Here is a 16,987-nt window from a genome sequence, read left to right as displayed (position 1 = left end):
AAAAAAAAAAAAACTGCCAAAGAACTTGCTACATACTTGGGTCCTTCAATGTTTTAAGTGTGTGGAACGATTCTGCATCTATACTTGGGTTATCTTATTCAGTGGTGGGCCCTGAGAAAGCACCACCAGAGGGAGAAGATCCACCAACAGTGAATCCCCTAGGCATTCCTCCTGCACTCTGCTACAGCTTGGTAATGATGGGATTGCAGACTTTCTCCAGCCCTTTCTGCTGATGTTCAAATTCTTCCTTCTCAATGGCCTGATTCTTATCTATCCAACTAATAATTTCATTACGCCTGACAAGAATCTTCTGTTTGTCTTCATCATGAATCTTGCCTTGAAGTTTCTCATCTTCAACAGTTGCTTCCATGTTGAATTCATAGGATTCAAGGGAATTCTTGGATGACACCTGTCTCTGCTTCTCATCTTCAGCTTTGTACTGCTCAGCCTCCTGGACCATATGCTTAATGTCTTTCTTGTTAAAATGGCCCTTGTCATTAGTGACAGTACTCTTCTTCTCTTTTCCTGTACTCTTGTGCACAGCAGAGACATTGAAGATGCCATTGGCACCAATATCAAATGTGACTTCAATGTGAGGAACACCTTGGAGTGCAAAAGGTATGCCTATGAGTTGAAACTTGCCAAGCAGGTTGGTATCCTTGGTCATGACATGCTCACCTTCATAAACCTGAATAAGCACATCAAGATGCTTGTCAGGGTAGGTATTAAAGGTCTGTCTGCTTGGAAGGAATGGTAGTATTATGCTTAATGAGAACAGTCATGACTACACCAGCAGTTTCAATACCATGGAAAGGAAGAATGCCATACAAGAGCAACAAATCTTGAGCATTTTCAGATTTGTTGCCAGACAGAATGGCTGCTTGAACAGCTGCACCATAAGCAACAGCTTCTTTAGGGCTGATGTTCTTATTCAGTTATTTTCCATTGAAAAAGTCTTAGAGAAGCTTCTGAATCTTGGGGATACAAGCAGAACCATCATCCAGGAAAATATCATGAATCTGTGACTTGTCTAGTTTGGCATCTTGAAGGGCTTTCTCTACGGGGTCCAGGTGTCACAGAAAAGGTCAGCATTCAGTTCTTCAAATCGGGCATGTGTAAGAGGTATAGAAGTTGATTCCTTCATAGAGAAAATGGATCTCAATACTAGCCTGGTTGCTCAAGAGAGAGTGTACTTAGCATGTTCACAAGCAGTATGGAGATGTCAGACAGCTCTCTTATTCTCACTGATATCCTTTGTATGCTTGTGCTTGATCTCGGCAATAAAACGGTGGACCACTTGGTTGTCAAAGTCTTTTCCACGTAAATTGGTGTCTCCTGCTGTAGATTTCACCTCAAAGATTCCATCCTCAACAGTGAGGACTGACACATTAAAAGTGCTACTTCCAGGCCAAGTGCAGTGGCTCACGCCTGTAATCCTAGTACTTTGGGAGGCTGAGGCAGGCGGATCACTTGAGGTCAAGAGTTCGAGACCAGCCTGGCCAACATGGCAAAACCCTGTCTCTATTAAAAATACAAAAATTAGCTGAGGATGGTGGCGCATGCCTGTAATCCCAGCTACTTGGGAGGCTGAGGCACAAGAATGGCTTGAACCCTGGAGGCAGAGGTTGCAGTGAGCCAAGATTGCACCACTGCACTCCAGCCTGGGCAACAGAGTGAGATTCAGTCTCACACACACACACACACAAAAGCCAGGAATGGTGGCTCACGCCTGTAATCCCAGCACTTTGGGAGACTGAGGGGGGCAGATCACCTGAAGTCAGTAGTTCGAGACCAGCCTGGCCAACACGGTGAAACCACATCTCTACTAAAAACACAAAAAAATTAGCCAGGTGTGGTGGTGGGCACCTGTAATCCCAACTACTCAGGAGGCTGAGGCAGGAGAATCACTTGAACCCAGGAGGCAGAGATTACAGTGAGCCAAGATCGCACCACTCCAGCCTGGGTAACAGAGTGAGAATCCATCTCAAAAAATTAAACAAATAAAAATTCAAAAGTACCACTTCCAAGGTCAAAGATCGGCACGTTTCTTTGAGCTCCAACCTTTTGTCTAAGGCATAAGCAATAGAAGCAGCAGTTTGCTCACTGATAATTCTCAGTACATTGAGATAAGTAACAGTTCCAGCATCTTTGGTAGCCTGATGCTGAGAATCATTAAACTAAGCTGATATTGTGACCACAGCGTTGGTAACACTCTTCCCAAGGTAGGCTTCTGCCATTTCCTTCATCTTTGTCAGAACAACAGAGCAGCTGTCCCCAACCTTTTTGGCGCCAGGGACCAGCTTCATGGAAGACAATTTTTCCACAGACCAAGTTGCAGGGGGTAGGATGGGAGGACAATAGTTTTAGGATGATTCAAGCACATTTATTGTGCACTTTATATTATTATTACATTGCAATATATAATGAAATAATTATATAACTCATCATAATGTACCATCAGTAGGAGCCCTGAACTTGTTTTCTCACAACTAGACTGTCCCATCTGGAGGTGATGGAAGACAGTGACAGATCACCAGGCATTAGATTCTCATAAGAAGTGCTAGATCCCTTGCGTGTGCAATTCACAATAGGGTTGACACTCATGAGAATCTAATGCTGCCACTGACCTGACAGGAGCTCAGGTGATAATGTGAATGATGGGGAGCTGCTGTAAATACAGATGAAGATTCACTGACTTGCTGCCACTCACCTCCTGCTGCACAGCCAGTTCCTAATAGGCCACGGCCCAGTACCAGTCCGTGGCCTGGGGATTGAGAACCCATGCCCTAGGGGACACCTTTCTGGATAGAAGTTTTTTTATCTCTCCCTTGTATTCTACTTGGACCTTGGGCCTGCCAGTATTACTCACTACCATGAAGGGCCAATGCTTCATATCAGACTGCACAACAGCATAATCAAGTCTGTGTCCAATCAGCAATCAGATTTGGCATCAAAAAGTGCGTTCATGGGGTTCATTGCAACTTGATTCTTTGTGGCATCACTGAGCAATTGATCGGTATCAGTAAAGGTGACATAGCTTGGAGTGATTGGATTTCCCTGATCATTGGCAATTACCTCTATTTTTCCATGCTGGAAAACAACCACACAAGAGTAGATGGTGCCAAGATGAATACCTACTGCAGGTCCCTTAAACATGGTTGTTTGCATGTAGGCTGGATTGGATTGTGAAGACACAGGAACCCCAAAAGTGGCCACTGCATTCAATACATCGCCATAAATTCTTCAAATGACTTTGCAGTACGTAAATCAAGATAAGGCCTCATTCAATTCATTTAGTCATTCTACACATAGGTATTGAGTCCCTCCCTATTTTGTGTCAGTGTTGGGAACACAGTTAGCCCTCTGTATTCCATAGAAAGTATTTGAGTTAAAAAAAGGAAAAAACACAAAATAATACAAATTAAAAAACAATACAACTATTTACATATCATTTACATTGTATTACTTATTGTAAGTAATCTGAAGATGATTTAAAGCATACAGAATAGCCTACATGCAAATACCACACCATTTTACATGAGACTAGAGCATCTGCAAATTTTGGTACCCTCATGGTGGGGGAATAGCGGAGTGTCCAAGAACCAGTCACCAGCAGATGGACTGACTGTATAACCCAACCCCTACTTCATGGAGCTTATAGTCTAGTAAGGATAGATAACCATCAAGTGGAACGATGCAAAATATCGTATCAAATGGTGCTAAGTGTTATGAAGACTGCATAATATCATATCAAATAGTGCTGTTATAAAGACAACAGACTGCTTTGATATGTAAGAAAGCACTTTAGAATTAGTGGGCTTAGAAGTCCCTTAGGTAGATGACATTCGAACTGCAGCCTGAATGATGCCCTCCAAAGACACAAACTTTTTAAACATGACTAGCTTAAGTTTTCACAGCCTTTTATTCACTGACTTGCTGCCATGCCAATGTTTGAGTTACTGTTGGCTTGTCTACAGGAAAAATTTTGAATTGTCTCCAGATAGTTCCAATTAAAAGTAAATGTAAACTTTCATTATCATCTATGCAAAGATTCATTCTTTAGCTACACAAGGGAGGACAGATTTCCTGGAAGAGAAGGAAAAGGGTATGGGGACCTGTGAATGGTTGAGAGGCGCCTGCCACTGGGAATTTGTTATTGAGTATTTAGAGATTTGAGGGCAGTATAAGCACCAAAGACAGTGTTTAAGTCTTCATGATTATTTCTCCATTTTGTACCTTCCGTAACAAATTCTATCAACTGGTAGGACTCCACATTTAACACTAAAATATATACAATTATCAGTCCTCCTCAGTTATCTGGGGCTATGAAAAAGAAAACACAAGCATATTGCAAGTGGCAATACAACAACAGAGCTTTACTGTAGCATTTTAATTTCTCTAAAATTACTACTGGATCTTTAGAAATGCCAGCCACCAGGGCAGCACTCTTCCAGGCAAACATTATGACTAAACTGTAAAATATTGTGAAATGTATTCATGAAGGAGGTGAAGACAAAATCAGTAAACAGGAATGAGTGAGGAAGCAACATACTGGAACGATGAAACAGGGAGTTTTTTGCAATTTGTAAATTTCAGCATCGGATGTTTCGTTGTGAGGTCTTCTTAGTCTAATGTTCACAATTCTAAATGTAATTAAGTTCACCAATACTTTGGGGGTTCCTACTATAGCAGTCAAAGGTCTTTTGTGAAGAACTGAAATGATGAATAACTGATGGTCACAGCCCTTAAAAACCTTATAATTCAATGAAAGGCTAAGGAGTAAAGTCCAGGTGCTCATTAACTATTAAAATAAGGCAGATTTTAAGACAGCCATTATAGAGAGTAAGGCAAAGTATTGTGAAATTACAGAAAAAATAATAATTAAATCTAGCAGAAGTATCTGCAGATGCTGTCCAGAGGAACTGGTGTCCTGGCTGAGATGGAGTCAGCAGTTATGGGCAATAATAGTGTTCCAGGTGGAGAAAAAAAAAAAGTGATCAGACACCAAGATGGCAACACACAGGCAATATTCAGGGAACACAGATACATGTGGTCAGGGGGCAAATAAAGAGTTTGGGGAGAGGGATTCTATAGAAATAGAATGAAAGAAACGTGGGTTGGGACTAGAGTTAAAGAACTTTAGACTGGCAAGTAATGAGACAGCATTGAACATTTTTTTAGTAGAGTGGCTAGTGTAAAGAATGGACAGAAAGAGCAGCAGTATGCATTAATTTCAGTTTATATAAACACTACCATGGACCAGGTGTTGGGATTAGACCTCAAATTTGGGGATTAGATAATTTCTTGATAGAATGGACAATGGTTTGTGAGAAGAGTTGAAGATGATTCTGCAGTTCCAAGTCTGGGTGACTGGGAGGATGTTAATGCCATTCTCTAAGCAGAAGCAGGTTTGGAGTGGAATAGGTTTGGTTTTGGGCATGCTGTTGACATGACAAAACTGATGTCACATATCCTATTTCCTGATTCCTCGTGGAATTGTTCCAGAGCTATCACCATGATTAATAGTTAATATTGGAACAACTCCTTGAGAATAAAACGCCACAGGTACCATTTACGTATGACACATTACGTTCTTCTGGCAACTGGGTAGTTGATCTGAAAGACTGGCTGTTCAAAGTTCAAATCATCTTCGTTACACAATGCCGCCCACTGCACGCCCACAGGATACCTTAACCCGGTATGCTTCAAAGACAGTATTCTCGCCATTACAACAGAGTTATACATTGTAAACTGCAAACTGAAAAGTTGCCTTTATTCTTAAGGAAAATCAATTTAATACTCTTCTACCAAATTACCAAAACAATGTTTCTGGCGGAGGCTGGGGAGGGGTTGGTGGCAAAAGCCTTTCCAGAGACTGACTATGGTGTGGGATTCACATCTTCAGTAGGTCCCCCGAGGAGGGTAACGAACGTCTTGGGTAGTCTTTCACCAGAATTGTGTTCAACAACTCACGTTCTAGAGCCAACCCGCAGATCAGAGTCCAGCTTAGACACCACGCAGCAGTGATCCCGGACAAGTTACTCAATCTCTTGTGTCTCAAATTATTTACCTGTAAAACAAATACAACTAGAACTGAAAACTTGGCTGCCAGGCATTGGGCTGGACACAGATTTACAGCGGTGAGGACCACCAAGGGGAACTAAAATTCGAATGTAGGGAACAAACAATTAACAAGTTAGTTTCAGAATGAAAGACTCCTAGCGTAAGAATTCAAGTGGATAATTCCTGTAAAGCATTTAGTACAGTAAAGAGCGAAGGGAAATTCTGAATAAAAGGTAGATGCTATTTTAGGATTTGGCCCTCCCCGCCCCCTACCAAAACCACGTAAACTCTTAATCCTAGCGACTTCTGTCAGCGCCTAAGGGCGGCTTTTGGGATAGGAAGGGTCCGCTCTTCCTACTTGGGGTAAATGCGTTTTACCAGCCTTTACCGACCCACCCAACCCCAGGGACATTTTTCAGGGGGAGGTTCTCTAGTGCTAGACAAGTTCCCTCTAATAAAGCCCCTTCGACGAGGTGCCAGGATTGGGATGAGGGAACCTTGCCGCTCCCACAAGGGCTGGGCACAAAAAACAAAAAAATAAGATACCCAAAGCATAGTAAAAGAATTTCCCCCGAACCCGGCCGCCGGGAGCCCAGAGACCCCCACCACAAATAACAATGGCGCTGGAGAGGGTGTGGCCGCGCGTACCTGGGGTGGGGGAAGGGGAGAAAGGCGCCCAGCTCCGGTCAGCGCCACTCGCAGGGTCACGTGACATCTTGCCTCGCCCCGCCCCGCGAACAGACCTGGGCGGGGAGGGATTCGGGAAGGGGCGGGGAAGCGGATGGAGCGGTGGGACTGGCGATGACGGGAAGTGACGAAGGGGCGTAGTTCGCTGCGTGCAGCGACGTGGCGGCGGGGCGGACACCGGACAGCGGAAGTGGCTCCGGCGGTGGGACTTGAGTGTTTTGTGTTTTGGTTCGTGAAGGAGCCGGCGGCTGGCCTTAGGGGAGGAGGCGGAGGGAGGAGGAGGAGGAAGAATTCGTCGGAACTCCAGCGCCGGCGGCGGCGGCGGAGGAGGGGAAAGGAAAGAGGAAGGCGGAGCGGCGAGAGGCGGAGACGGAGCCCGACAGGGGCGGCACCACGGCAAGAGCCCCGCACAGTCCAGTGTGAGGGGAGCGACGCGAAGAGCAGGCGACGCCGCCGCCGCCGCCACCACCGCCACCACCGCCATAGACACACTCTCATCCTACGGGCCACGCCTGGGCCTTGGTGCCAGAAAGCTTCGGCCCCGCAGCCCGGCTTGCTGCGGTCTCAGGTAACCGAACCGCCTCTCCCCCTGCGCAGGGGGGGCCTGGACCCCAGGTTGTCCGCGATCCCCAGCCTGTCCGCGGCCCGGCGGGTACTAAGACCCCCGCCCCTTCTCCCTCATGCGCAGCGGTGGCCTGGACCAGAGAACTATCGAACCCGGCATCTTGTTCTGCCAGCCCTGGTGACTCATCCTCAAGGGGCTCTGGAGACCGGGATTTGGGGACTGACTGAGGGAGCGACGGGTGTCACCCTTTCCCTTCTCAAGATGGCGCCGTGGAAAGTGTACTGGAGGCCGCGGTTCCGCCTGGTCCCTGTGCTGGCAGTCCTGGGGGTCTCGGTCAAAGCCAGCCAGGTTCGGGGGAGGAGGTTGGAAAGGCCAAGGGACCTGGCGAGTGCTGCTTATCCAGGCGATCTGGAGTTGGCTATAAGTTACTCAGGTGCTCTCCAAGCAGGATCCCGGGCCTACTGCAGGTGTGAATGTGGGGAGCTCCGCCTACCTGCAACTTCCAAAGACGAGTAGTGTCGGTGGGTGGGAGACTCGTCAAAATGGGCCGTCTAGAGACTCTTGTCTTACGTATGGAAGGTAGTGAACTACAGCATTAAGTAAATTCGAGATAACGGGACCGCTGAACTCCTTCACTGGGTAGAGACCATGAAACTTGTTCTGGTGTTATCTTCCCTGGAAGCTGTTTACCTCTGAGACTTTCAAACTTTTAAGTTCTGAACGTCATAGTTCACATACTTGGTTTTTGTCTTGCTTAAGTGGAATCAAAGCGTTCAATCAGTTGCCTTTCACATAATAAGAAAAAAACACTTGCACACCTCTGGGAATACTCAAGACTGCTCATAAACTTTATTCCTAAAGTGAAATGGAAATGATAACTCAGCATTTGTGTAAGCAAAGTACATGGAACAGTGCCTGGCACAAAATAAGTGCCCAGTCAATTTTTTTATCAAAGAACCCTTAGAAGGATTTTTACTATAGAATGAGTAACAGTTATTTTCAAAAGACTACAAATCTATATTATGCAGAATTCTTGTTTTGCAAAACAGAAGTTTCAGTAAGCAGTGAATACAAATGAATACACGTAATTTTTAACCTTAGTGTTATGCTAAGTGTGTATTTAGTATTAACTCTAGTTATTTCCTGTTTGAGATCCTCAAGGGGAGTAGCCACAGTTAAGTAACTTTAAACCTTAAAAGCCAAAGTGAAATCAGAATCTTGCTTGATTTTTTTTTTTAATGGGAGTCTGATGTTTTGCCTGAAATTTTGGAAGTACCGTAGAAATTTGGAGCATATTGTCCTTGATAAGTAATTTCTTGTTTTCGTAGATAAAAAGACAAATGGAAAATGTTTTAATTGATACTGCTTGTGTAATATCTGAAGATGTGTTGGTACATTTTCAGTACATACGTTCTCTAGATATTTTCTTATCAAAGGACCACATTATTGGCAATTTCAATGCCTACTATGTTTATTAGAGATTGTTTACATGTATTGTTTCATTTAATTCTCACAGCAGCTGTGCAAGTTAGATATTATGGGAATAGAGACTTGGAAATTAAAGAATTTGCCCAGGCGTAAATTGGTATAGCCAGGATTAGACCCCCAAGTCTGGTATGTTTGTGGGGAGGGGGCATTTTTGTTTAGACCTCGTTATTTGGACGCAACTCAGATATTACCTCAATTAATCTGTAAATATTTCAGAATGTAATGGTAAAGATAAGGACTCTAAAAATAAAAAGCTGGTGTTTAGTTAAGGCAGGAAGGTAGTTTTATTGCCTTAAGAACTAAGATCTCGTGGACATGTTAGGGAATTCAGTATCAAGAGCATATTATAAACTGATTTTATGGGAAGGGCAAATTTCTTTCTTTTGTTTTTAATATAGAGACAGGGTCTCACTGTTGCCCAGGCAGTCCTTCTGCCTCAACCTCGAAGTGTTGGAATTTACCAGTATAAGCCACTGTGTCCAGTGTGAAAGACGTATTTCTTATATGAGGTAGCTAAGTGAAATATAGCAGGGTTTTTAGAGAGGGAATCATCAGGTTTAATATATTAGAATATATTCGGATTTTGATTAAAGATAGAAGGAAACTGTTAAGATTGGTTTGTGAGTGGATTGAAAAAGGTTCTTCAAATATTCACTAATTCCTTAGAGATTAAAAATTAGCATAGAAGTCGCCATTCAGGCTAGATTTTTTAATGTGTTCTTTAAATAAAAAATAATGGCCTGCAGGCTGGATGTGGTGGCTCACACCTGTAATCCCAGCATTTTGCGAGGCTGAGGCAGGAGGATTGCTTGAGCCCAGGAGTTCAAGATCATGCTGGACAACATAGCAGGACAGTGTCTCTACCAAAAAAGTGGCCTGGCATGGTTTTGAGCGCCTGTAGTCCCAGCTACTCAGGAGGTTGTGGCAGGGTTGCTTGAGCCCAGGAGGTCTAGGTTGCAGTGAGCTATGACCACGCCACTGCACTCCAGCCTGGGTGAGAGAGCAAAACCCTTTCTCAAAAAAATTAATAAAAAAAGTCATGCATATTTTTCGTCTAAAAACTACAAAAAAGTTAAAATTAGTGTAAGTAAATAAGTCAGTAATATTCCCACCACATAGAGAACAACTGTTAGCATTTCTGTGTATGGTATACTTGAGCAGATGAAGAAACAATTTTAAGTCTGTCTGCCATTAGGCACACAAACCTAGGATACTGAAAATATTTGTTGTCCAGAATTACCGTTAATTAAATGAAAAATGCGTCGTTTAACAGAAGACTTCAAATAGTACTAAACTCTAGGATCTCTTCTAAAAGCTTCCCATTTATTAATAAAATAATTTTTCTCAAAACAATGTTAACCCAAGTAGCCTGGCTACAGAACTTGAACTCGAGTCATCTCTCAGTTTGTCTGGGTTTGAAACTCAGCTGTGTGTCACTTCTGTGACAGTAACTATGTGACCTCAATTAAGCTTCTTAACATCTCTGTGCTTGTTTCCTCATTTATAAGGATTGTAATAATATTTCATTTTATAGGATTGTTGAGAAGTTAAGTACGTAAAGTACTACCTGGCACAAAGTTGAAGCTTTGAGGTTAGCCTTTAAAAAAAAAAAAAAGAAAAAATTATTTTGGGCTCAAATCCTGTACCTTTAAATTTCCTTTGAAAGATAGTGACATTGAAGATCTAGTAGAGCTTAAGATAATCGTGCTATAGGCAAAATTTAAAGTGATTAATAGTAAATTTGCTTTACTGATTTGTATATTTAATTCATAATTGTTTCTTTACAGGTTTCTTTACCTCCAGAAAGAAGAATATTGACCCCTTGAATTCTGGAAGTTCATTGAAGAATCTGAAATTAAGGACTTATTTCAAATTTGGACATGGCTAATCGAGGCGCAACAAGACCCAACGGGCCAAATACTGGAAATAAAATATGCCAGTTCAAACTAGTACTTCTGGGAGAGTCTGCTGTTGGCAAATCAAGCCTAGTGCTTCGTTTTGTGAAAGGCCAATTTCATGAATTTCAAGAGAGTACCATTGGGGGTGAGATTTTCTTTTTTCCCTGCTTCATTTAATCGAATCATATGTTGACAAAGTATTTTGATGTTCCAATTGTGTGATTATGAATAGCTAAGTCATAGAGTGAAGAAAAGAGCTGTTCAGCTTACCTTAAGCTTTAAAACTTGCCTTTATTTTTGTTAAAATGATGTGTTTTTACATTTGATTGTTTGGTTAATCCCTTGTGGTTATATTGTCGCTAAAATACAGATAAAAACATGAGTAGAATCAGTGTCTCCAGTAATAAGATTTGACCTGATACCTATTTCTGGCTAACAAGTAGAAGCTTCTTCAAATTAATACAGTACATGTTTGTGCTCAATTATATTGGTTTAAAATGAATAGTAAAAAAAGTAACTTCAAATTCTGATCTATATAACTGAACTATTTGTAAATCATTATACTTGTAAAATTAATTAAATGTAATTAAATACTTCTAGGTGTACTTTTTTTGTTGTTATTTAAGAGATGGGATCTTGCTGTCGCCTAGGCTGGAGTGCAGTGTCTGGATCATAACTCACTGCAGACTGCAGCCTGGAACTCTTGGCTCAAATGATCATCCCGCCTTAGCCTCCCACTAAATAGTTGGGCCTAAGGGTGCTTGCCACCGTGCCAGGCAAGTTTTTTTTTTTCTAAGAGTCAGAGTCTCGTTGTGTTTCCAGGTTGGTCTTGAACTCCTGGCCTCAAGTAAGCCTCCATTCTCAACGTCCCAGGTAGCTGTGATTACAGGTGCTCCCTGCTAAGATGTACATGTAAGAATGCTCCTAAACTAAGGGAAGAGAAAAAGTGATTAATGGAAAGGGACATAACAGGAAAATGGAACCTGAAGAAAAAGATGAAACAAGAAGGGAAAGAGTAGGCACTGACAAGGTGGTCATGGTGCGACAGAGATGAGGGGAAGGTAAGATGCAGGGTGAAAAGGAGACAGCGAACAGTACAGTATTGTCAAGAGAGGACATAAAGTGGGAAAATTGAATTTTAGCTGGGCATGGTGCTGCATTCCTGTAGTCCCAGGTATTTGGAGGCTGAGGCAGGATTATTTTAGCCTAGGAGTTCAAGTCTAGCCTGGACAACACAATGAGAACCCATCTCTTTAAAAAAAAAAAAGAAAAATTAACTTTAATCAAAGAAACCTATAATTATATAGCTGTGGGACAAGAGAGCCTCTTTTGGGCCGCTGTTTAATCTGTGAAATGATGCTTTTCAATTAGATGAAATGTGGGAAAAAAAAAAAAAAAGAAATGTGGGAAGAACGACACAGTTTGAGATTCACGATATTTTGCAAGTGATACGTAATTAAGCAATGCTCTTTTCTGAGGTATTCGTATGTATATTTTAACCCCATCCTGTAAAATTAAAGTCAAACTGTGAAAATAAGACAGGTAGATACCAACTGGCATGTGGCAACTTCTTGGAATCTGTCTTTCAGAAGCAAAACTTTATACTGTGCATTTAGTGAGTGCTCTTCAGCAAATATGCTTGAGAATGTTGTTCATAATCTTAGACTCATTCCAGTAAGATAAGTTACAGAACTCTACTACCTCCTGGCCTTTGTATATCTTGTTACAATGTTATATTAGAATGTTTTATGTTTTTTCTAATGGCTGAGCATCAGAAAGTATCATGGAGCTTTTGAGTCAGAAGTCTTGACATTTTAAAAAATGTTAATACACAATATATTGGACATCCTTTGTGATTTTTTTTTTTCCTTGAAGGTACATCCACATGTGATTTTGTTGTTGTTGTTAATACACTATATCCATTTTAATAATGAAATACTGCTTCTCTAGGTTTCACTTCCTCCAGAAGCAATTTGATCAAAGCTAACTGTTCCGTCTAGTAGGAAAAGGTTAAAGACTGCTAGATCGTGTACACCCACTTACTTTACTGTTAATGGCAGCATTTCCCAAAGTATATATGCATTCTGGGTTAAATACCTGGGCCAAATACGTTTGGGAGTTACTATATGCTACTCTTTTCTCCTCTCTTTATTATTTTATTAAAATAATAAAAAATCAGAAGTACTGTAATATAGAACTTAATTCCTGGGGAGCGTTGCAAGAGCTTAAGGTTAGAATTTTTATCTTGTTTTGGGTAATCCACTTCTAAGTTTGTGTTTTCCTAATGATAGCTCAAGAAGGGTGTTTAAAAGAAAAATGTAACCCATATCCTGTGTATCATAAACATATCTCTGATATGTGTGTATCTCTATATAATCTCCATGTAACACCAGTTAGATTGTCTTGATTTCATTAATGAATTTTTCGTAAAGATTTTCATTTCTATTTGTAGAGCTTCCTATTTAAAAACAAAAATGAATTTGCTTCCAAATTTCTATTAATCCTTTTTTGTTTTTGAGATAGGATCTCTGTCGCCCAGGCTGGAGTGCAGTGGCGCCGCCCTGGCTCACTGCGACCTCCGCTTCCCAGGATTGAGCGATTCTCATGCCTCAGCCCCCCAAGTAGCTGGGACTATAGGCGCAAGCCACCACTCCTGGCTAATTTTTGTATTTTTAGTAGAAATGGGGTTTCACCATGTCAGCCAGGTTGGTCTTGAACTCCTGGCCTCAAGTGATCCGCCCACCTCGGGCTCTCCAAGTGCTGAGATTACAGGCATGAGCCACTGCCCCTGGCCTAACTTTCTGTTAATCTTTATTGGATACTTTTTCACTGTGCTGACCCCAAGTGAATACTATTCAGGAGGTATGACAGTACCATTATGATTATAGCTGTGGACACTGTTCTTTTATGCTCTGTACTCATAGCTCTTCACCTTTAGGAGCTAGAGTAGATGTAAAACATTTAAGAATTTTAAGGTTTGAGCTATTTCATGATCAACTCAAAAGGTCCATAACTTGCAGGTAATACGTATTTTTGTTTTGACTGACAGGTAGTAGAAGTTACCTGAAAAATGAAGCCAACCAACTCTTTTGCATTTCAACTGTTGGTTTTTTTTTTTTTTTTTTTTCTTTTTGAGACAGAGTTTCACTACGTGGCCCAGGTTGGAGTGCAGTGGTATGATCTAGGCTGACTGCAACCTCCACTTGCCAGGTTCAAGTGATTCTCCTGCCTCAGCCTCCTGAGTATCTGGGATTAGAGGCCCACACCACCACTCCCAACGAACTTTTGTATTTTTAGTAGAGACAGGGTTTTGCCATCTTGGCCAAGCTGGTCTCAGACTCCTGACCTCAAGTAATCCACCTGCCTCGGCCTCCCAAAGTGCTGGAATTATAGGCGTGAACCACCATGCCTGGCCTCAACTGTTAGATTTTCACTTTACTGTTTATATCTCCTAACTTGAGTTACTGTTCTAAAGCACTCACTTAAAATTTTCATCTCTATTTGATTGTGTTCGAAGGTGGATATCATATGTTACATTCTTTGTGCATTCTGGATTCATTAAGAATATCAAGATTTCTTCTGTAATTTGTGTGGTTCTTCCTAAATATAATAACTTGATTTAAAAATTCCTGTTGCGATGGGCATGGTGGTTCGCATCTGTAATCCCAGCACTTTGGGAAGCTGAGGTGGGCAGATCACTTGAGTCCGGGAATTTGAGACCAGTCTGGCCAACATAGCGAAACCCCATCTTTACAAAAATTATGAAAATTGGCCAGGCGTGGTGGCACACACCTGTAGTCCCAGCTACTCAGAAGGCTGAGGTGGGAGGATTGCTTGAACTCAAGAGGCGGAGGTTACAGTGAGCCGAGACTGCACCCCCACACTCCAGTCTAGGTGACAGAGTGAGAACCCTGTTTCAAACAAAAAAAAAAAAGGAATCCCTGTTGCCTCACCATACTTCATGCATCTTACCCCTATAGCACTCTTGATGAAATTGCATGCAGCAGATTTAGCAATTTAGAGAGTTCTAGCTTGTTTATAGGGGTTTAAAGTTTGCATGACATTTATGTTTTTATTGTTTGTCTGAAGTTAGCCGAGAGGTTAACAAGGAGCAGCAGGCTCAGAGAGTTGTCTTCCTTCTTTGCTTGGTACTGCATCTCTAGGCTCAGTAGCTCTTCATGTTGTTGAATACTTGTTGAATGAGTGCTGGCCATCTTTCATTTAGCACCTTGAATACCTGAAAAAACTTTAAAGATTCCTAGTGAGTTTCTCTTCTCAAGAAATACTTGTTTTTAAGAAGACATTTATGTGATATTTATAAACAATCCTCAGTGGTTAGAATATGCGGTGAAATAACAAGCAGACACTCCTTTTTTTCTCTTCTGAGAAAAGTGCTTCATACAGTTACAATTTTGTTTGCACTAATCAAAAATGTCTTATAGACTCTAAAGTTTAGGTAATGGAACTGTACATGAAAACATTAACATTCCTCTTGCTGGTTCTGTGATTTTTGAACATTAGCTTAGAACAGTGGTCCTCAAAGAGCATTCCCACTTCCAGAAGCAGCTGCATTAACTAGGAACTTGTTAAAATGCAGAATCTCGTGTTGAATCAAAACATTTGGGTGGGACCAACAATCTAGGTTTTAATAAGTTTTCCAGATGATTCTAATGGCATGCTAAGTTTGCGAACCACTGCTTTATGAGTTGACTTTACATTGATACTAACATTGATTCTCCCATACACAGAATAATTGTGGGGTTTTTTGGAGGTGTGGTGTTTGTCGGAATTTTAAAAACATTGTTGACCGGGTGCGGTGGCTCATGCCTGTAATCCCAGCACTTTGGGAGGGTGAAGCTGGCAGATCACGAGGTCAGGAGTTTGAGATCAGCCTGGCCAACATGGTGAAACCTCATCTCTACTAAAAATACAAAAAATTAGCTGAGCGTGGCGGTGGGTGCCTGTAACCCCAGTTACTCAGGAGATTGAGGCAGGAGAAACATTTGAACCCAGGAGGCGGAGGTTGCAGTGAGCCGAGTTCGCGCCATTGCACTCCAGCCTGGGCGACAGGGCGAGACTCCATCTTAAAAAAAAAAAAAAGAAAAATTTATTGCAGTTATTAACTCTAAGTGAAGTGCTGTTTCTACTTATATATTTAACACCCATCTAAATTGGTTAGCATGGCCAACTAGTTGTTTTTATTCTAAAACATCTAACAGGAATAAAAGTTACTATTAAAATGAAGAAAAACAAGGCTTATTTCAAACTTATTATTAACATACTATTTTACCTAACAATTCATGGCCAAGTAATTCTCAAGAATAAACCATTGTGGTTAAGAAAGAAGACTGTATGCAGATTAAAGTTTTTACCACAATGCCTGGCACAGAGTAAAAGGTTTATTAAATTATAGCTATTACAGTTACCATCACCACTATTACTTTTGGCTGAGTCATTTTATCACTGTTGATATTTTTGTTGTATTGTCATGACATAGTATTATCTTGAGATAGTAGCTGTTACACCTAGTGCATAGCATTTGATTTAGAAAATTTGAAGATTTGAAAAACTTTGTGTTTCCTTTTTTTTTTTTTTTTTTAAACAGCCTGCTCTGTTGCCCAGGCTGGTGTGCAGTGGTGGCATCAAAGCTCACTGCAGCCTTGATGTGGGCTCAAGTGGTCCTCCCAAGTAGCTGGAACTGACTATAGTCATGCGCCCCACACTTGGCTAATTTTTTGTTTTTTTGTAGAGACAGGTCTCACTGTTGGTGCCTAAGTTGGTCTCAAACTCCTGGGCTACAGCAGTCCTCCCACCTCAGCCTCCCAAGGTGCTGGGATTATAGGTGTAAGCCACTGTGCCCAGCTCAACTATGTTATTTGTGGAAGTTTCTCAGAGGGAGAAATTACAGGGCTAAAGTACTACATGTATGCATATGTTAAAGAAAGTTTCTTTCAGTAACTGCTTAATAATGTGTACCTGAAAATTGCTAAATTGTTAAATGTCCTCACCATTAAAAAATAGTAAGTGCCAGGCGCATGGCTTATGCCTGTAATCCCAACACTTTGGTGGGTCAAAGTGGGCCGATCGCTTGAGACCAGCCTGGCCAACATGGCCAAACCCCATCCCTACAAAAAAAAAAAAACAAAAAAAAACAAAAAGTAGCTGGGCGTGGTCGTGCATGCCTGTGGCATGAGTATTGCTTGAACTTGAGGCAGAGGTTGCAGTGAGCTGAGATAGCACCACTGCACTCCAGCCTGAGCAACAGAGTGAGACTGCCACGGAGGTT

At 41.7% G+C, this 16,987-nt stretch overlaps 2 protein-coding genes and 1 pseudogene across 2 annotated transcripts in view; 1 reads left to right on the top strand and 2 right to left on the bottom strand.

Annotated features, from left to right (window-relative positions):
• EFHB (EF-hand domain family member B) overlaps positions 1-6,812 on the bottom strand; it is a 72,412-nt gene extending 65,600 nt beyond the window's left edge. The window contains exon 1 of the mRNA XM_023207318.1: positions 6,712-6,812. The gene's annotated coding sequence lies outside the window, so the exon portion shown is untranslated. The remainder of the gene's footprint in view (positions 1-6,711) is intronic.
• On the bottom strand, positions 24-3,355 carry LOC111539484 (annotated as a pseudogene).
• Positions 6,813-6,871: 59 nt separating the features above from the next.
• RAB5A (RAB5A, member RAS oncogene family) overlaps positions 6,872-16,987 on the top strand; it is a 36,401-nt gene continuing 26,285 nt past the window's right edge. The window contains exons 1-2 of the mRNA XM_023207316.1: positions 6,872-7,318; positions 10,591-10,846. Coding sequence (XP_023063084.1) covers positions 10,684-10,846 — 163 coding nt within the window. The 5' untranslated portion in view covers positions 6,872-7,318; positions 10,591-10,683. The remainder of the gene's footprint in view (positions 7,319-10,590; positions 10,847-16,987) is intronic.

The sequence above is a fragment of the Piliocolobus tephrosceles genome, chromosome 2, assembly GCF_002776525.5.
Source record: "Piliocolobus tephrosceles isolate RC106 chromosome 2, ASM277652v3, whole genome shotgun sequence".
Lineage (NCBI taxonomy): Eukaryota > Metazoa > Chordata > Mammalia > Primates > Cercopithecidae > Piliocolobus > Piliocolobus tephrosceles.
Note: the sequence above shows the minus strand (reverse complement) of the source record. Positions and strands in the feature narration are given on the sequence as shown.